We start from the raw sequence: 22,642 nt of genomic DNA on the forward strand, positions 1-22,642 counted from the left end.
CAAAGGTTGTACCAGCCTGGCTTCCCATGGGAGGGAGTTCCATAGTCTGGAAACAGTGACAGGGAAGTCCCTCTCTTGTGTCCCCACCAACCACACCTGTGAGTGTGGTGGAACCGAGAGAAAGGCCTCCCCTGAAGATCTTAATTCTGGCCAGGCTCATACAGAGAGATGCAGTCTTTTAGATAGCTTGGGCCCAAGCTGTTTTAGAGTTTTATAGGTTAAAGCCAGCACCTTGAATTGTGCTTGGAAATAGACTGGCAGCCAGTGGACCTCTTGTAACAGGCAAGTTATATGTTTTCTGTAACCAGTCCCAGTTAACAATTTGGCTGCTGCCATTTAGCACCAGCTGAAGTTTCCAAAAACTTTAAAAAAGCAGCCCCATGTTGAGTATGTTACAGTAATCCATCCAAGATGTAACTATGGCATGTGACACTGGAGCCAGATCAGACCTCTCAAGAAATGCACAGCTGGCTTGAAGCTAAGACACAAATCCAGGAGCACCCCCCAAGCTGTGTACATGTGTTTCCAGAGGGAGTGTAAACCCATCTGGCACAGGTTGCAACCTTATCCCTTGATCTGCTAGAAATATGGCATATGGGTGGCCTATGAATATTAGAGGCCAAAGTAAGAGCTGGGAATGCTGCTCCCTATCCTGCCAGTTATTTATTTATTACACTTCTATGCCAGCTTTCCTTCACTGACTTCTAAGTGACGTACTCTGCTCACTCTTTATCCCACAACACCCAGGCAATGCAAGCAAAAAAAGACTGACTGGTCCAAAGTCACCTGGTGAGTTTCATGGCTCACTGAAGACTAGAATCTGGACCTACCAAGCCCCTGTCCAACACATTAACTACAATACCATTACAGGTCAAAGCAAAGCAAAGCTACAATACCATTCCAGATCATACTACTTGACTTGCCTGTTTTTCTCTCCCAAGTATTCTGAAAGCTGAGTAGGGGGTATGCACTGTTTTGCCAGATTTTTTTTTTAAAAAAACCAAACAAAATTTGAGAACTGCTCGAGGGGAGAGGGAGAGAAAGAACGACATGGTTGATGGGGGGGTGTCTGGGGGAGAAGCCTCTGTCACTTGTTTATCAATCACTTCACAGGTAATATCCAGGCAGCTGCACAACATTCTACAAAGCAAATATAATGGCATTGGATTTCTAGACAGGCAGCCATGTTAGCATGTTTGCAGCAAAACCAATGCAAAGTCCTGTGGCACCTGAAGAACATGTTATGGCCTAATTTTTTAAAATTTATTTTTCAGTGGGCCATAGTTGAGTCCATCAGAGGTAATCATATTGGGAGTTACAGTCGTTAAGAGTACTAGATCTGCTGTTATGGAAAAGAATTTCTCTGGCTTAGGAGTAAAATCAGCATGCATCCAGGGCTGAGATTGTGGATGCTGGAAGTGTGATGTTGGAAACATCTTCCCTTTAGAGGGAAGATGTTTAGACTAAGTGTAACAAATAGGCAATATCTATTATGATAAAAGCTTCTCACATGATGGAAAGGCCTTCAGTTTATTGGTTACTCTGGTGCCACACTACTCTGACACTGAAAATAGCACAGAACCCTTTCACAACATGGACAATACCATCATAATTAATAACTGGTAGTTAAGGAAATGCTTGAACAAATATATTATAGAATGGTTGTACCTAAATTGTACTTTGGGTATAAATCTATGAAGTTTCAAGAAAAAAAGGTATTAAGATAGGAATTCTGAGCATTACTGAAGTTCTGTAGAACTTTGTGTTTTCACCTAAACCAGGAAAAGACTTTTGGTTAGGATTTTTTTAAAAAAATCTGAATTATTCCTATTGTGGCAAATTGATACTACAGTATTTTATTGCCATGCTTGGGTTTTTTTGCGCTCATAAAGCCTTTGGATTCCGCACAAACATCAGAAAATCATCACAAATTTCAAGGCAGAATTTAATTAAGCTTTAGTGGCCACTGAAACACAGGCATAATTGATATTTCACATTCATCCACAAGGTGTCATTAAGCACACCTACTCTGGAAGTTAGCATATCAGGTTCATATGTTAAAAACTCTTCAAAAACTAATCAGAGTTCTTATGAATGTTTAGAATGCTTCTTTAGGTTCTATTTTCCTTCAATTCCATATTTTTATTCCATGATATCAACACACACAATCCTATTACTTCCCTATCAGCTAAATACTCTGCTTCTTACAGTTATAACTAGCAATTCTAAAAGAACATACATACTTAACATATAGAAAAAAGAGACAGTTCCATAACACCAAAAAACAATATCTGTGCGGTATGTAATGGCACTAACTTCGTTCTGCAAGGATCTTTGAAGTCCAGCTACCAGCATCATGAAATAAAGGGACCTTAGTGCTTCTTCTCTCTCAGCAAGTATCTTAGTTTAATATTGCAGAAATGATTAGAATGTTTTTCTCAACATTTTGATATGTAGAGGTACTGTACTCCTACTACATTGTATTCAATTTGCACTTATTCTCCAGCCTTCCTTTTGAAGAAGCTTTTCCAACTAGATTGGAAAAGATCATATAGATCTTTTCCAATCTAGTTTTCAGACCTGATTTGGGAATTGAGAACTAGAGGATGATCTACATGGTAAATGCATGTACTCCATTAGTTCTGTTGATATCTGAGTGGTAGGCAATGTCAACGAGCACCTGAACTGGCATGGAAATCGGAATTGTTCAGTAGTGTTTCCAGACTAGTCTGGCTCAAAACTCCCAGACAGTGGTGCCAAGAGACTATTAGTCAATCTCTTGTCTTAGGGAATACTTTGGAGCTCTATCTCTGTCTTCTATAGCACGTGGAGGCAATGGGTCAAACCATATTTTGCAAACAAATTGTATTTTTCATGGAATGCTGAGAAAGCTGTAGAAGTCCTGAATTGTTGTTCTGCAGCATGTAGGCAAACAAACTGAGGATCTATTCAGGCAAGGTGGAGATCTCAATGTTTAATAGATAAAACAAATCCAAGTGGGGGATTACCAATATCTTCTCACTTTCTCTGAGAGATCAGGTTCATTGCATGGAAGTGCTCCTTGAGCTGGTGCTGCTTCTCCAATGTCAAGGATGCTTTCATCCAGATTTGTATGAGTGCCAACTTCATATTCCTTGGGAAGTGCATACCTGGTTATGCCTTGGTCTATACTTTTATCCAAACTAGATTAGCAGAGTGTTCTGTAAACAGGGTTATGCTTGATACATATTCAAAAGTTACAGCAACCACAAAATGCAGCAGCTAGACTCATCTGGCATGAATTTTGCAAACAATGTAATATTTATTTATTTATTTATTTATTTATTTATTTATTTATTTATTTATTTATTTTATACCCCACCCATCTGGTTTTGCGACCATTCTAGGCAGCTTCCAGATACTTAAATAAAAACAACAAATATATACAAAATTGTGACACCCGCTAATAAATTAATAGATTATACAAGATGGCAAAGAAAGAGGGGGAAAAGGTAAGCAAGGGTTAGTTAGTAATATCAGTTTTGTTCAGCTTCATTGGACTCTAGGTTTTTTTTTTTTTGAGCCTAATCCAAAGTGCTGGCTGTTGCCTATAAAACCCTAAATGTTTTGAGGCCAAGATGTAAAGACTGCCTCCTTGTGTACAAATATTCCCATAACTAATTATATAAATCCCACAGCCTAGAGAGGTTACATTGATAAGTCCACAAAACAGGTTCAAGAAGAAAAAAATGCATTGTTCTGTCAAGCTTTTAATGGATTTTAAGATTTCATTTATTTATTTATTTATTTATTTATTTATTTATTTATTTATTTATTTATTTATTTATTTATTGGATTTTTATCCTGCCCATCTATACCAAAGGTCTACTCTGGACGGTTTACAAATTTAAAAACAAAAAAACATACATTATAGATCCAAGGTGGCGAAAGTCTAAGAAATTAAGATATGGCAGGAGGGAAAGCCTGCCCAAATAGCCAGGTTTTAAGTTTATTCCTGAAAACACCTAGAGAGGGAGCTAGGCGGATCTCCACAGGCAAGTTGTTCCAAAGACGAGGGGCCACTGCCGGGAAGGCCCTGTTCCTCATTCTTTCCATCTGGACTTCCCTCAGCGTTAGGCCCCTCAGCCACCCAGCCTGGGTGAAAGGGGTTGCTCTGGCAGAACTGGGTGGGAGAAGGTGCTCTGCCACATATTTGTGGTTCATCTCTATTCCTGTATTTATCCGATTTTTAAAAATGTATTAAAATTTGTTGTCACTGTTATTTTATCTAGTAATCTGTATATCACCCCGGGGGCACCTGTTGATATGGTGATTATTTATAAGTAATTAGAATAAATAAAGACGATTTTAAGAGAAGGCATGTTTGCCAACTCAGGAAAGACGACAATTGTTGGAGCTGACCAGAGTCCTAATAGTGCTGGAGCAAAGCTACTGAATGCTTTTTATAAACACTTGAGTGAGCTGTTGAAAGATTTCTATACCCTTAAGCTTCAGCTGTCTCTACAGAAGCTACTTCCCTGTATACTTTATGGGCATCACCAACCTTTCAATTACTTTACTACATTTGTCTCTGTCTCTAGATTGTACCATGAAACACATCCTAAGATAAGGACCAGAACTTCAGTTTCTTACTCAAAGTTCCTTACTCTCTTTTAGAACTAACCTCCATCAGATAACAGGACGGTTGTAGTTCATATTCTTTTAACTTCTAGTAGGACTGATGTCATGTTGAACAAAATAAAAGTTAAAACAAATAGGAACTGGATTTTGATGGCCATGTGTTGAACAAGAAGGATTTAATTCTAACTCCCTATTAATTTAGCCTCTACATCCCTGATATTAGTATAACTTGTTCTTTTAGTGTTTTTTTTTAAAACTGTGAACAGTACATACTTTCATTCTGTTGTTTTTCAGCAACCCTGATTGAATAAATGATGCGGCCACAGAGAGGGCTTACATCCTATAATTTATTCTTTTTTAAAGGGTGGAGTGAGAGGAAATGTTTTCCTATTGTTTCATTCATAACACATACACAACAACAGAATTAGTTGTTCTATGTTTTTACCTAGGGAAGATATTTGATAGATGTGTATCTAACAGACCAACACATTACTTTACCTAAATGCTTCTAATTTTTTGTGTGAGCCACCTTCATCTACTTGTTGGTTACGAAGATGATTCAGAAAAAGAACAAACAAACAATATAGAAATTCTTAAAGACAGAGGTAACAATGAACAATGCACTGTTCATAAGCTACCTTTAAGTACCATGCTTAAAGCTCAGTTAGTACACTGGTTTCTGGGTTCAATTCAAAGTGCTGATCGTTTGGGCCAAGGTACCTTGAAGGATCATCTTTTCCTATGTGAACTTATCTAGGCATTAATTGTGTTGGGACTATTTTGTGGATTCTTCATAATGATCCTCAGCTAGGCTTTCCTTTCCTTTGGCAGCCTACAACTGGAAAACTCTGTCAAGAAGACTTACTTGGTTTTGACTTTTCTGTTTACTTGCGTTTTTGGAGTGTATTATTTTACTGCTTTTTTGTCTTTCAATGATTTATCTAGGTACTGTTCTTTTTTCACAATTATTATTGTACCCCTATTGTTATGTTAATGGAAACCAGTTTGGAAATTTGACAGAAATATGTTCAAATAAAGAAATGAATAAAAAAAATTAACATTGTGGAGTATTGACAGTGCAGACCTGACGTCAGTTTGTACCCTATATGGTACTAATTTCAGTTGAAAGAAATAGTTTAGCTTTCAACACTAAATCAAAGAGCTAAACATACTATGAAATTCATGTCCACAATAAATAAAACCTCAAATAACGAGAACTAAAGCAATTTCCTTTAAAAGGGTGCCAACAAATTTTGTAACATTACAAAAACAAAGAAACAAAAGCGGGGTATTGGCACAAAACAAATTCTAAAATCCATACAGAGGTGATATGCTTTTTAAGCCAACTCAAATGGGACAAAAAAGCATACACATACTTAACAACTTTTTTAGTTTACTTAATAAAGATAATAAAAGTGCAATTTAAAAAAAAAGGTTATGTATGTATGTATGTACGTACGTATGTATTAAGATATGTATTAAAATAATCCTCAACAAAACCCATCCACATGACACGTTATGGCATTTTTTTCTTCTTCAGTAAACCATGGGATTCAAGCCTTAGCAAAGCAACAGGAGAACACCGGAACCAAAACTTAGGTACAAATAGCTATCCACTCAAAATATATTCTAGACACTGTGATGTAATATTTTAGAAGTCTACAGACAGGCACATTACCCTAAATATAAATCTGACGGAAAAGACTCATATTTTGTAAGTATGCTTTTGTCAATAGAAATACAACTCATCACTTGCATCATTATGTATGATGGCTGTTTGAGTAATCTTTTAAAAAAATCTTGAGAAGGAAACAGAAAAATAACATGGCTTTCAGAACTTATCAGAAGTTTTACACCCATGTACATTTAAAAGGTTCAGTTGTCAACCTATTTGTTTGTAGATCAGGATTAAAATGATTGAGTTTTAAAAGCATCATGCTATCCATGGAAACAAAACAGATTTTGTTTTTCTGCTTCCCCTCTGGTGGGAAGAACCAGTGATAATCAAGTGAAATCCAGACAGTTAAGTCTCAGGCACCATATAATAAACAAAATTAGATATCTTGGTCATGAAAGGGAAGTAAGATATAAAGAACCTTCTGTTTTCTTTTTACTTATCAAATGAATCTCCAGTGAAAAGTATCTAATTGTTTTATCTAGAGATTCTGTGATAAGACTCAAGTACCCAACATTTTATGTGAGACAACAAGAAATTCTGTGTAGATAGTTTTAAACTATTTTCCTAAACTGAAAAACTCTGTTCAAAACTGTCCTGGCAATACTCTACGAACAGCGCTTCAAGATGTGCAGGGACATTATAAAGACATAATTAAGTTGCCAACACAGAGCAAGGAAGCTCCCCTCCACAAGTCCCCCCCCCCCACTTTTGATGCGGCAGAAAAGTTTAAACCAAGTGGACGTATTCCAGTACAAAAATTGCCATTAGCAAGTATCTTCATCTTTGGTTTGTACTCAGACTAACCAGTCAGGAGTTCAGGCTATTTGTCCTGGCATCACAGTTTCTTCACCAAACTGGAGGCACAGTGTGCCTCAAATATTTTTTAAAGCTTCTGTTTCATTTAGCTTACAATTTTGGTGGGATACAGAATGGGAGATAGTACAAAGTACAGTACTTTGAAAGTATAATCCATAGAGATAACTGGCCTACTGCACACCCCTTGCACTCTCCAACAACAATAACAGCAAGGTGCCAGTTTATATCAGCTGAAACTTTAACCTTGGTTCCTGATGCAAATCCTTCCATGCTACCTGCTTGAGAATACTTTTCATAACTATACCCTTTGTTAGCACCGTGGTCAGTTTGTTTAGCCACAGTAGCAGCACAGGTTATAGCTGTTCCACAACAAGTTGCAGGACAGGGACAAAAAGGATGGGCTGTCCCTACCATTATTAGCCAGCTGAACATCACGCCTAACTATAATAGCTACTTTATATGAAGGAAGGAATAAACAGACAGCCAGTTGCTCATCCAGGCTAATTTTTCCCCAGCCCTTCTGAAACAACAACAAGGAATGTACCTATTCAAGAGACAGAGACTGAAATATAAGTGTGTCCAGCTACAAATAAAGAGGTACTGCCCTAGATAAACAAGTCATATAAACATGGGTTACTGGTTCAGTGATCTGGCCATAATTTCACCGTGAAAACATACAAAAAGCCACCCCAAAACTCAAGTTTAATAATAATAATAAAAAGATTGCACGTTTCATTGCAATGCCTTCATACAACTACAGTATTTCATCCTCTACCCAAGAAACATGTAAGAAATCCATCTTTAAGATAATCCTGTCCTCCAGATATATGTGCTTAGAATTTTACAAATAGTTAGCTCTAAACTGGTATGGGATGAAATTTTGGGAACTGCCATCATCTTGAGTAATCTAGAAAAACGCACACATATAGAAAGAAAACCCAATAGCTATGAACCAGTCACACAGGGTTTGATTTTTTCTTGTTCAGGATACTAGAAATTGAAATTTCAACACCCATTCCTTTATATTGTTCAAATAAGGTCTAAAAACTGACAGGGTCTACATGTCAACAACAACAACAACAACAATGAAGAACAGAAACTAAAAGAGCATTCCCATTTTTAAGAACAATGTGATCTGGCTACCACACTGTACTTATTCTTCACAAACATATTCTTACCTCTTTGCCATTTCCAGCATATTTGAAAATTAAGTTCCTGGGCAAGGAAGATTCAGCTTGGGTTACATTGCATCCTTCTGTGCCGGGCTCTATGAGATGATCGTTCACAATGTACGTACACTTGTCTTCAAATTCAGCCTCTGTCCATACAGTCATGTCAGCATCCTTCATGTCCATTTTCATTATCAACTTTGTCCCTTTTCTCAGTTGTCTGTGATTCACAATATATGAGCTACACAGTGTGGCAGCCTGGAAAAGAAAGCCACATTTACTTCCCATTCTTAATGTCCCTAGCAGTGTGATTTAACTAGCACACTGAGTACATTAATGTGTAGCTGAGAAGACAGCATGAAATGCACTATACATTGAGTTGCCTGCATTGAACCAATCTGGGCTGCTAAAAAAGTATTAAGTGTCTGAAGGCAGCACCTGTGCACACTTCTTTTAGAACCTGTCCTGGATATCTGAATAGTGGGAGGAGGTATCTGAAAACTCAAAGACTTTTGTGTCCTGTGGAAAAGCAGCCTTAGAAAAGTGTCACAAACAAGGAAAGGAAAAGGAAGGAACTGCTGTCTGCGTCTGAATGAGCTAAAAATGGAAAGTTTGCGGAACTCAGCCTAGCCTTTTCCAAACGGGGAAGGCTGAACTTTCCCACCAGCTTCCAACACACAAACAACTTTCAAAAGCAACATCCCCCTCCCTCCCCTGATATCCTCTTATCCTCTGGGGTGGAAAGCTAAAGGAGGCTGTATCCTGCCAGCATCCCTCCAGAAACAACTAGCAAAATTCACACTCCACCATCACACACACACACACACACACACACACTCCTTTGTTTTGCATAGTCATCAAACAGAACGAAGTAGTTAAATAAATTCTAGAAGTCATGAAGCTGCAGTTGGATGTCACTGAAGATTTACTGTGGTAGCAAGCTCTGAGTATGGCCCCTAACGTGAAACAACAACCATGGATAGTCTTGCAATGTTCAAAAACAAGCCTCAGTCTATAACCACATATAACATGGGAATAATAACAACAGCCTACCATGCAAAGTTCCTATACTGTATACATTTTTACTATTTAATATCCATGATCTTTTCCTAGTCAGAAAAGAGCACTGCCTTTTAAAGAGCAGTGCAGTACGATTAGTGAAAAAGTACAAGTCTAAAATGACACACAACATTCAGCCCCTCAGCTCATATCATAAAACTAAACTGCCGATTAGAAACATACTGTTAACATCTGAAAATGTTTTGCTTTCTTTGGTACAAAGTCACAGGGCTAAACCACAGCCCTTCCAAAACAAAAAATCCATGTACTACAAATCCTATCAAAGAGTTTAACTTATACAGGCACAAAGTCAAGTCATATTTCCAACTCAAGGAAGTATTTTGTACAAGGCAAGAGTGTCTGAAGGGAAAAAAAGTTTAATTCCACACCTTTTCACAGCATTTCACGTCTGCAAACTCAATGGTTCTTCACACAGCATTTACAGGCTTGATTACCCTGAAAAACTGCCTGCCTCCTGCCAATACTCTGAAACAATTTGAACACAAGGCTTCAACACTTTGTAGACTTGGAGAAAGAAGTAATTCTGAAACTCAGTGAACTGGCAGTTGCTACTACCAGTGAAAGAATTAATCATCAGAAAAACAAAGGTCCCTTGAACTTCACGAGGGAGGCTCCGGAGAAAATGTTTCCCATTTTCACTCTGTTCATTGCCATCTTCATTCAAAACTGTGCTCAAACAATCTGTCTCCTGGATTCAGAAGGAGGAAGAAAGTCTCTTACCAAGGTACAGTCCACATATATTTCCAGCTGGAAGCACGATGTTTCAGGTAAGTTGCAAACATGTCTACAGAGTAAACATTCTCCTGCCTTCCACCACTTGCCTGTTTCAAGTAATACTGACTCACACCTAGAGAGTTAACTCTTTTTTGCTTGTGGCTGCCTCCCTCCCTCTCTAGTGTCAGGTGCTGCTGCACTCGCTGCTTTAACTTCTGCTGCTTTAACACTGGAGGCTGAATGTTACAATACTTTCAGTCTGTGTTAGGCAAACAGACTCTTCCTTTCTCCTCCCTGTCTCAGGTTTCCTACTCATCTCTGATTTACTCACAGGGCAGCCAACAGCAGGGGTGGGGTGGGGCTATACCTGCAATTTACACAGAAATTAGCCAATGAAACTCTGATCCAGTCAGAAGGAATTTTTTCCTTTCTGCAGATCATACCAATATAGATTTGCCTCTTAACATTTTGCTGGCAGCTAAACTGAGCTTCCATCCGAAAGGAGAAACATTTGGAGTTGTAAACTATTGTGTTGTCTCTTATCTTCTAGAAATTTATTAGTCATTACAAAAAACAACAACACAACAGCATGATATAGAAGAAACTAACACAATGATTTGCTGTCCCTTATTTCTATCTATAAATTAAGCAAAAAAAAAAAAAAACAAAAAAAAAAAACCACAATAGAGCCCTGCATAAGGTTTGAAAAATAACAATAATAATTATGCAACACTGTTATCCAATTTGACTCATAAGTTATATATTTCTTGTATTTGAAAACTGAAACACTGTTTCCTATTTTATAGAATAAGGAGAAGTGCAACTCATTCAAGTTCAGTGGTACTTATTCCCAGGACAGTAAGTATAGCAAAGAAGTAGTAATCTTGTTTGTGTTGTTACAAACAGCATTGGCTGGAAGAGGAAACCATAAAATTAACATTTCTGTACTCATACTTGGGCAAAAGAGGGCTCCTATACTGGCATGGTACAGAAAGAAAAGGACTACCATTTATTTAGTTGGGATCACTTAAAACCCATACTGCTTTTCAGAGAAGCACTGTTGTGGAGTGATTAGAGGAACATGTGCTCTTGCCATTTCTTTTTCCTCCTGTCCATGTTAGTGTGCTGCCTTGAAGGAAGGACATCCTGTGATGATGGCATACAATGTCCTGTTTGTTTATTATGAAGTGCATAGACATTGCATTCCTACTTCTCATTACCAAACAAAGCAGATGTCTAACTTCCTTCAGTGCTCCTGGTCCTTGGCTGAGGAATCCTTCAGCTCACAACAGTTAATGAGGACGCACAGCTCCATTTATAGTCACTCGCCACGTTACAAACACCAGTCGGTTCACCAGAGGACAAGTCTCCTACTTTTCCTTTTTGCATCACAACTGCAGACATGTTTTTATCTTGGCTTTCCTCTTACGTGGGCAGAAACTTGTTTTGCCTTGTTATAAATATATATATATATATATATAAATTAAGTACCTCCTAATGCAGGGATTTATATTACAAGAATGATTACTTTTTTCACTGTTTGAAATGAAAGACCATTCTCCTAGAGACATATGCCATGCCATCCCTGCTCTGAAGTTCTTACAGAAGAAGGTGAAAGGGATTATTTGTCATTCTAGGTGACACCACACTGAGAATAGCACATATCTGTGTAAAGACCTTTGGCATCCTCTAATAGAAAAGGACTCATACTGTTGGACGTAAGTAGGACAACAGTGCCAAACAAGTGTCCTAGCTTAACTGTTACTTGCACCTAATTCCACAAGAAAGGTGGTGAGGGCAACATGCTGATGGGTATAAAAGTAATTGGATATGCAGTAGGAAGAAACATTTGTTCAAAGCAAAGAAATCCAGCCACCTTGCCCTGGTTAATTAAATGATGCTTGAGGAGAAGTGGTTGACTACTAACCACTCGGGGGGTGCTTCAGTGTGTAACTCTGCACTGGCACAGTATCATATTCTTACAACTAAGGAATCTGTGGATATGGGAGCTGGGTATGTTTGACTTTATCACACAGGTGAAGGTTGCTAATGACCTTTCTCTTTGTAATCAACACAAATTAAAATGGAAACTCTCTGACCACTGTTTGTCAGACTTCTACAGCAGCTTTTTGTATGAATCCAGCGGAACAAAATTAACAACACTGGATATCCAGGCTGGCCTTAGTATGGGAATAAACCATGTCTGTCACCCAATGTATATGACATCTAAGCTCAGCATGGAAAGCTGCCCTACTGAGGCAGTAAATATGCTTGTTGTTCAGGCACTACCAAATGTCCCTGAGTCATACTGTATGGGGTGGAATAGTAGCATAGCTAGTCATACTGAAGCTGTCTCTTTCTCCCTGCACATATACAAAGCAAAAGTCTCATTTTTGACATGAACATGTCCTCTAGTTTTCTTGGTCCCTGAATGTATTTAAATATATGTTGCTAAGTAGACAAGATAGTACAAACCATTAACAAATTCTCTATTGCTTCTAATTGCAGAGATGGTATATACAACAAAGTATCTCAATGACAGGAAATAGTACTTGCAGCGTTTTTTCTCATCAGCTATGTAAGTAGTTATTTTGCTTCCATTTGGTGGAAATGATGCTTATAGGAATTACACACGTAAACACTGTTGGCTAACCAGTGATAACATGGAGTATTCATGGCTGTGAATACTGAGTTTGTTGAGCCAAGTACAGAACTAGCTGAGAGCAGTGTTCATCAGCAGAGTTATCAGTGCAACCATTTCGGTCTCACTTACCTACGACAGAAAAGGTCTACGATGCCTGTACGTGACCTTGACAGCTTACTCTATATAGCACTGTTGTTGCAAGAATAAAAGTTGGAAAGGAGAAAGTCACTGCAAAATAATTTTTCCCCAAAGGAAGGCAGACTGTGAGATAAGCTGAGGCTGCTATAAAAACAAAAATAAAAGACAGAGCTTATGTGTGATGCTGCAGTGATAATGCAAGTATGACACACAATTTAGACCTAAACCTGGCCACAGTCAAAACAGACTGATAAACAGCAATTGGTTCAACTGAGCTTCTCTAGGTGTGAATAGGAGTTGGTTTAGACATCTTTCTTTCATCTTCATCACAGTTTCTGTCTGTCATGAAGGTTGCCTAAGCTATATGAGAACTGGCTGTTCAGAAGACAGCAAAATGTTCTAACGGCATTTCTTCTTCTTTGGTCTGTCTGTTTTACTCAAGGGTCCTTGGAGTGTCAATTAAACAAAGCAAGGGTGAGTGCAAACACTGAGAAGATACCTTGGTCAACTGGAGCAAATGCCATGGGATGTTTGCTTTTTACACATCCACACTGACCTCTGAGCATTTTAGGTTTTTTTGCAGACACATCTGCAGACATTTATTTTATGGATACATGTTTCTGAGGTAAAAATCAAAAGAAAAAGAAAAAATAAAGAAGACAAAAATGCTGGGGCACCTTAAAGACTAACTGATATATTTTGAGCTTTTGTGGACATTAACTTTCTCAGATATACTGTTGCAGTAAAACAGAATAAATAAATAACCATACATACAGTACATACAGTACATACAGTACATACATACATACATACATACATACATACATACATACATACATACATACATACATACATACATACATACATACATACATACATACATACATACATACATAGGCACTTTTAAGAGGATTTAGCATGGGTTTTTTTGGACATAACCTAATTCACAAATTAGGCTCACACCAAATAAAACATGTTTGACCTAAAGATGCCACAAGTCTCTTTCTAAATATATATGTATCTAGAAATGTAACTGACTTGAGAGCTTGTAACTTTTGCAAAGGAACCTGGCACAACTATATATGTGTTATCATCCTGAATCTGCAATCTCACTGTTGCTCATTTCAGAAAAAGAACTTTTTAATCATGTTTTCATTTTCCCCTCTCTGCTCACAGAAAAACTCAACTAATTAGTCAGCATTTCTGAATGGCTCTAACAGCGCTGATGTCAGAATTCCTCTCCCTACCCCCCCACCTCATTTCCTCTGATGTTATCAGCTCAAACAGCGACTTGGTGCTACTCAAGCTGTAGCAGCAGCAGGAGCAACAGCAATTGCAGCAGCAGCTGACTTCCCCCTCCCCATTTTCTTTCTGTCTGTGCATAAATGTCATTTTAAAAAGTGGGAGAGAGCAGAATGGAATCTAAGAAACTGGGTTCAGCCATGAAACTTTTGTAAAGGTGCTGCAGAGGTGTTAAAGCGCCAAAGAGATTCCAGCAGAGCCATTTTCACATCCTTCTCCTCCTTACCAAAACAAGGTCAGGGACAGTCAAACCACATCAAAACCAGCAACAACTCTCTTCATTTCCCCACTTCCTCCATAGAGTCATCTTTAGGGTCCCAAATATTTGGGAAGCACCCCTGACAATGATCCCAACAATAAGAAGACATTGCTCTGTATGTGTGATAAATGAATCCCAAATTCAAAGTGTTTCATCTTCATTATTGCAAATCTATTCTTGATAGAAAGCTATGCAGTAGGAACTACATCATGCAACACAGGGGTGGGAGATGCACAACATAAAGAGAAATGTGCAAGCAACACGCAGTCTTGGAAGAAAACAAATTACATACCTCAAATGTCCATTTGAAAATGTTAGTACTGCAAGATGTCCTCACATGATAGACACTTCCTGGATTCAAAATAAGGATGTGTTGAAAGTGTACCTGACATGTATTAGTTGTTTCAACACCACATATGTTTGGGAGTGCTAAGCTTCATAGCAAAAAATGCTCTGAATTAATACATTCAATTTTCTGTCCTGAGCATTAGTTATAAAATATATTGGATTGGATTATTAGATCACAACATTTCCTGAATCTCTTGAAGTTTATTTCTGACTTGGCCAAGCAAGAACAAGAGGTACAGGCTGATCAGTAATATTTTTGAACATTGACAACCCCATTTTTAATAGTGCCACATTCATTACATCGCTCTCTGAACCAGATTGCCATGTCTCTTTTGCCATGCACATGGAAACTATCTTCTGATAACTGAAAAGCTGTTTTTCAACTGCTTGTGTTATGTAAATAAAACTTAAACAACACTGCAGTCTTACAGAGGCCTAATCAGAAGCAAGTCCCCTTGAATTCAATATGGCTTTATCAAAGGTATAAGGGAGTATGGGATTGCAACCTAAATCATACAGTGCATGAGAACTTTGTTAAACTAAGCTACTGGCTCCTGGCTCATATTCTTCCATTCATGGGTTGCAAGATACAATGCTCCATAATTAAATGTCTCAAGAAATCCAGTGTGGTGTAGTATTTACAGTGTTGACTTGGGACTCAGGAAAGATGGATTCAAATCTCCACTCAGCTATGAAACTCACTGGATGATCTTAGGTAAACCTGGGGAGATGAGACACAGTCTTAAGCTAATGGCAAGAAAGATGGAGTATCAATGTAATGAACGGACCGACAAACAGACAGATAAATGTAGCAATCCAGGGTGGAATGTAACTTTATCATCCATATTTGCCACATTTTTTTCAATATCCCACAAAGAAACATCTACTGTATATATAAACTAACTATTTAGTGCTAAGAACTGGAATTGGTTTTTCTGCCTAGTTTATGAGGATTCATGGATAAATTAATGTTCTTTCTGTCAAATGACCTATACTAACACTAGTGTACCTGGAGAGACTGGAATATATACCATATGCATAAACTAGTTTTAACACTCTTTCTCTATCCCCAGAGAATCTTGGAAAACGTAGTTCTATAAAGGTGGCCAAGAATAATAATAAAAAAAATCCTTAGGTTGACTAGCTAGCTCTGCATGGGAAAATATGGATATTAGCCTCTTGTTCCAAACCAGTCACATGACTTGTCCTTTAACAAGAAGTAATTACAATGTTACTTTTCAGATGTAGTGCATAACCTGTTACTTTCAAAGGTGTTTTAGAGGCAGTCACACCATAGTTCTGCAAGTGTTATGCCATTCTGAAATCCCCCTTTAATTGATAAAGGAAATATTATTTGTTTGGTTTTGTCTTTTATATTGTAATAAATATTAAGAAGGCGTAATATCAGAACTCACCATAAGAGGGAACCTAGAGTGTTTCCTTGCATTTTTCTGTGAGCAAGGACATAGCAGCTCACCAGGAATGCACAATGCAACAATGCTTCTGTAATCAGAGCAACAATAACTGCAACTTGGCTGCAGAAATAATGAATAATGAAATAAATTCCTTTACAAGCTCTCATTGATGGTGTTTCTTTTCTGAGTAGCTGAACAAGAACTCAATATGGTATTAGGGATCCTAATGTCATGGCCATAAAATGGTTAATAAACTTCATTTTAAGAATTCTTTGGATGTTTCAGACATATATTGTCAGCTATTCCTTCCCATTTTACAAACAGGGATGAAGACTGAGAGCCACAACAGTTTTTTGAAAGCCGCTTGCCTAAAAGCCAAGTTTCTGCTTTCTGGGCCATATTTACCGTGCTTTATTTTAATACAAGGTTCTCAAAAGAGGGGAGGGACGTAGTGACAGTATGCTCTTAGAACTAGAACTGATAGTTGATGATTTAAGAAGGTGACTGCATCACATATAGAAATGAATAATAAAAGGTAATCTTAAAAGGCAAGATTTTGCAACTGCTAATTGTTTTTAACTAAGTTCAGCAGGCCCGTGAAAAATGATGCAAGCTGAAATATAGGTATAAACATTACACATTTCAAAATCCTATTCATGACTGAGAATAACTGAATATACTAAAGCCACACTGAAAAAACAATACTGTATTTGCCTTATCAATATTTCTCTTGATATTTCCATTTACAGAAAAGTCATCAATCATACTCTTCTGAAGGTGATGACAGTATCTTTTTTTCCAGCCAGTGACACTAGATGTGTGTGTGTGTGTGTGTGTGTGTGTGTGTGTGCACGCGCACGCGCACGCGCATGCACACACACACACACACACAAATATATCTGTGCTCATTAAATGGGTGACACCTTATCCTCCTTTCCAAATGTGGTAAATGTTTGCCTTGCAAAATCCAGGAAAGCTTTGGAAACAAAGAGAACTGAGATCTCCCTTGCAACTCTCCATTCTTGCTTATCACCTCCTTTATCAACAGGCTATTGTTTTTGCCAGGGGAGCTCACTGATGAAGAGGTTAATGTTCAAATGGGTATTTCTGAGTTCCACTAAAAAACACAGGTCACTGAAAGAAACTCATCAGGGTCTTCAGCTACTTCCTTAAAAAGACAACATGTCAAACAAATGGCGGGAGGAAGAAATGCAGAAAGGGAGTTGTGCATCTGTACATGTGTGCTGGAAAATACATAAAAACTAACGAAACACTAATTTATAGGAGTATTTCTTTTCTTTTTCTTTTTCGGTAGGAGGGCATATCCTGAAACAATAACTTTTTAAAAATGACACTGTTCCTGTCCCCTAGAAGAGATAATCCCACAATGGGAGAGTCCATTAGAGGTATTAAGGCATCGGCAGCAGCCTGATCTACCGACCAGCTCTGTCTTGACAATAGACAATTAAAGCTGATAAATCTGAACTACTTGTTGCTGTTCTAATTCCTTGTAATTGTGTGCTGCTTGTCCCTGCCTCCTGCACATAGGGATGAAGCATGCTTTTTTAATCTGCAGAGTACCTGACCTAGTTCCTATGTGGTCTTTTCAGGACCTGTCTTCTTCCCATCTGGACCTCTTTTCTCCCCTCCTCCTCTGCAGCACTGAAGAGAGTTAGTAAAAATGGAAAGAGAAAACATCTCCCAGTGCCTTGATCAATATTTCTTGAACTCCAAACAATACATTAATCTGGAAGCAAGAGCCAGTTGTGCACAATCTGGAACCTCAGTGATTCAACTGTACTTTTTTCATCATTTACGCACACAAGGAGAGCAGACACACAATGATAAGTCAAACTGCTATATCAATGTTGGCTGTCCAAATGGCCTATTAGACTCTGATGTGTGCATGCAAGCAGATGAGCACACCTGCGTACCAAAATGTATACAGTATGCATCATTTTGAGACCTTATTTACATTCACTGTTTCTCACATTTTTTCAAACTATGCTACACATTTTTTTTCCTAAGCAAATTATTTTTCAGACAAAACATTTATGTGGGAGTACTCATACTAATAATTTTCCCACATTTTTAAAGAAAAGAAAATCTCACATCATTGTGCTATGTCAAGTCAACCTTTCACATCTAGCTGTCATGAGAAAGGTCATTACTTATGTATCTTGATATGAATAATAGGAGAGGAAACTTTGAATATCTGGGTTTAGTAGATTCAAAACAGAATGTTTAATCCTCTTGTAGAGCCTGATTAATAATTTCAGAATGCTTGGGTTGGCAACACAGGAGATCAGAAAAGAAGATAATAATGGCTTTGGCTCTAAAAATCTATCAATTTATTTATTTCCAAACATTTTGGGGCAACATCTATGCTACCGCCATATATGCAGCAGTGTTCTTTCCTAACTGGTATTAGACTGTCATCTTTTTATGCCACAACTAACATCAGTGTCCTTTCTTTTCAGAAATGTATGCATTATATACTGAACCTCTGATGGCAGCTTATTATTATTACGTTTTTGTTTGGAACCCAATTATCATGGACTTCTCTAAAATCCTATCATAAAATTTTACACAATTTGTTTGGACACATTTGCTCAACTATTTATTATTGTACCACAACCCCCCCAGCAAAGCCCCACTGATGCCATTTGATGGTTTTTTTCAATTGTCTCAGTCAGGTTGGCTGGCTGGCTGGCAGAAACACATCAGTCTTCCCACTAATACTTTGCTAATCTCCACTTATTTTAAATAATGTTTAAGAAATAAATCAATTTGGTCTCCCTTCAATCAGAGCTTTGGGGGGGGGAGAGAACACATCAATTTCTAATTATATTTCTTATCTTCCCTCCAATTTCAAGCCAGACTAATTGTCCTTCATATTCTCTTTTAATAACAATATAAATAAAATTTCTTTTTTTCCAAGACAAGACATTCTTGAGACTAGGAAGGATACAGCAATTGACAATTCAGATTATATTGCAGCATATGGAACTGTAGCTAACTAAATAAGGAAAGAAGTGCTGTGGAATAAAAAGGAGGGAACAGCTTGTTATAAAGAATGCCCTCAATCTTTTGTTTCCATTTGGGATAACAACTGGGCTTTGCAAAGAAAAGACAACAGGCAGTTCATATTAAATTGGACCTGCCAACTGCTAGTTAGAATATTGCAAATAATTTACTTTCCATGATAAAAGCAAAGGCAAGCAGCGCCCAGCAGGGGCCCAGCTGATAAAACCGTGACAAAACTCAAACCATTTGTCAACTAGGGAGGAAAGGAGTGAGCTGAAAGATGGACTCAGGAAGCGGAATTATCTGGTGCAACACATTAAGGAGTATAAATACCATGGGGGAGGGAAAGTAAACACATTTACGTGGCAGTTATCTCCAACTAGTCAGGAAAAATCACTCATGTAACTCACTTGCCCGTGCCACCCAAATACTCATTTGTCACAGAACAGTAGCATTTTCTCCATTGTATACAATTGTAATGTCATTTGACGCATAACACTGAAAGGTTTTTAGCATAAAACGTTCGGTCATAAACACAAAAGGTAACACATACTAAAGCTCCAGCTATATTTGTACCATTCAGTTATTGGTAACCATACCAGAAAGGAGAAATAAAGTATTTTTGGAAGGACCCCCCCCCCCAAATGAAGGAATCCATGCAGTACTATATAGGGGAATGAACTTGGAATATCAGTACAGAGTACCCAGTGTGGGCTCTTTGCTTAGCATATCAGTTTTAATAGATACTCACTGTGTCTGTTATAAAAGATATATTTTTTAAAAAAGACAAATTATTGTTGCTCAAATGATGGAATGATTATACATATAGATATATTTTTAAAAACCCTTACAATATGTAATCACAAAAAGTATCTAGACATTTAAAAGGTTTCAAATACATCATGCAAACCCACAATTAGCTAATGAATAGAGTGCCTTATAACGTTTAGCAGTACCTTTGGTTAGCCATATAGGACAGATTTCCAATCTTCATTCACACATCCCAAGGTTTTAGTCCATAAGTCTTGTCCGTTGTCATTCATTTACTCATTCCACACACCCATGCACACACCACACATCCATGCACACACACCATACATGCTTTCTACCTCTCACTCTGACACTCATCTAATGCCGCCTGGCACTGAGCTTTGGATTTTAGAATTTCCTCCTCTGAGAACTTCCCCCTCCCTTCTCCTTCCACTCCACCCCATTCAGTAATTAGGCTTAACAAGAGCAATTAACAAAATAAACTGTGCTTAGGCCAGAGGCCTGATAATTCTGATTGCCCAAATGTTTGAGAATAAGCAAAAATATGTAACAAACAACAGACTAATTGGAACCAGGTTTGCATTTGATTTAACCTCCCAGTTCATGAACAATAGAACATTAAAACACAGCTATAATTGTACAATATATTTGCTGCTTTTATCCATTTATGGACGTAAAAAGACAAATGCAGAACTCGTACCTTAATGTTCTTAATAAATATAACAAATAGGGTTTCTATCACAGGCTGCATCTCTTCCACATCATTAAAACTGTTGATTTCCTTGAAACGTACACAGGTAACATACAAATGGAACCTTATTTTGTACTTGATAATGGACTGGAGTTTAAAATTAATGACCGTTGTTTCGAAGCACCATCAAGCTATCCCAATATCCAGAGTTTTTTTAAACTATCATTGTTAAATTAATTTACTGATATAAATATAGGAAAACTATCATTTGTAAACGCTCACAGTGTATTTCTGTAAGGCAGCACACTTAAGAGCTTGCTGGATACCTCAGTGAGTCAGGAATCAGTAGGGCGTTCAATTCCCCTTGGGCTTCCAGGGAGAAAAGCCAGCCTGTGTGGCCTTAGGCAAACTGCACAGTCCCAGAGTATCCCCAGAAGAAAGCAATGGTAAACCAATTCTGAGTACCCTTTACTTAGAAAACCCTGAAAAGGGTTATCATAAGCCAGAATTGACTTGTTGGCACATGGCAATGATGATGATGATTGCACTTAGGACGTAACACCCCCAATTCAGAGATTTAAGAGAACAGCAAGATATTATGTGCACATGACCACATTTAGATACGGATTGCATTAACTTGATTGTGGCTAATACACTGCACTTCAGATATGCTTGATACTGTTTTTGTATATCTACACTCTGTGGTCTTCTTTTTAAGTCATATTTACACAACAGAAATAAATATTAGTTTGTTCATTTTTCTGCAGAGTTTGGCTGCCTGCTGGAGGAAAGGAAAATTGAAACTAAGAATGGCAAATACAATCCGATGCAAGTGGACAGAATTATATTATTGCTTTTCCCACCTCCTTCTAAATAACCCTGCCTTTTGGGCCTGCAAAAAGGTTCACAACAATGGGCTTAATATAATGCATGAATACTTTTACACCTACATGGTTAAGCCTGTATTGTAGAGCATCCCATAAGTGGAATGATGGTACACAAGTTTAAAATAAAAAGATGGAAAAAGAAAACAGAACAGTTAAATGAAAAGTATTGTATGAATCCCACTAATTTTAACTTGAACCAGTCGCTCAATAATGTATCCTCCCTTTCAGGGATAAGCTACTGTATATTCATTTGTTGTTTTCATTATACAATATCAAGTTGCTTTTCACTTATGGAGTAACCCTATGTAGAAGTAACCTCTGGGGTGCCATGCAGACTAGCCTCCTCGTGGTGCACCCCGGGCAACGTGACTTGTCAGGGCTAAACAGTCTACATATTTCAGCTGCTGGACCTCACAAGGATTTCCCAGCAAGAAGAATCAGCATGAACACCATTTTGTTTTAAAGGAACCTCCAAAGGGTCCTATCATTTACAGCCCTGATCAGGTCTTGTAAACTCAGTGTCGCAGCTTCCTTTAGATCCTTGTCGTTTTCTGATGCCTTCCACTTTTCCTCACATTATTTATTGCCTGTTTGGGTGAATCTTTTCTTCTCATGTGCCCCAAGTATTTCCATTTCAATTTCGTTCTTTTGGCTCCTAGAAAAATTTCAGGTATTCATCTCTGTCTGAAACAAAGGGATGCTTTCCTCTTAGTTCTGTCCCCTGTCCCCCTGCTAGCCTCCTTGGCAGAAGGCAACAACCATATACATGTATGTCTTCTAAGAAACTTGTTATCTCACATTTTCAAGCTGGCCACTGGACTACAGGATACTAAGCCCCGTCCTGCACACCAGGAACTTTTGTGGGTCTAGCTAGTTACAGAACGAGGTTGTACGAAAGAGACCCCTAATTCAATATTCTCAACTCATTTTGCCATGAATTAAAAATCTCATGCATTAAGAAGACAGATCTATCTATCTATCTATCTATCTATCTATCTATCTATCTATCTATCTATCTATCTATCTATCTATCTGTCTATCTGTCTGTCTGTCTGTCTGTCTGTCTTAATTTATTCAGTTTAT

General features: G+C 37.9%; 1 protein-coding gene across 4 annotated transcripts in view; it reads right to left on the bottom strand.

Moving 5' to 3' along the window:
* The window catches only part of PRDM1 (PR/SET domain 1), a 103,113-nt gene that overhangs the window by 17,316 nt on the left and 63,155 nt on the right, over positions 1-22,642 (bottom strand). The window contains exons 1-2 of one of the 4 annotated variants that reach the window (XM_072998302.2): positions 20,167-20,253; positions 8,293-8,541 (exon numbers count right to left, since the gene is read on the bottom strand). In XM_072998302.2, the coding sequence (XP_072854403.2) occupies positions 8,293-8,475 (183 nt within the window). In that variant the 5' untranslated portion in view covers positions 8,476-8,541; positions 20,167-20,253. Of the gene's footprint in view, positions 1-8,292; positions 8,542-9,731; positions 9,836-10,083; positions 10,176-20,166; positions 20,254-22,642 lie in introns of those variants that run through there. The other 3 variants (XM_020779431.3, XM_020779523.3, XM_020779606.3) reach the window with 3 other exon arrangements.

This window comes from Pogona vitticeps, chromosome 1 (assembly GCF_051106095.1).
Source record: "Pogona vitticeps strain Pit_001003342236 chromosome 1, PviZW2.1, whole genome shotgun sequence".
Classification (NCBI taxonomy): domain Eukaryota; kingdom Metazoa; phylum Chordata; class Lepidosauria; order Squamata; family Agamidae; genus Pogona; species Pogona vitticeps.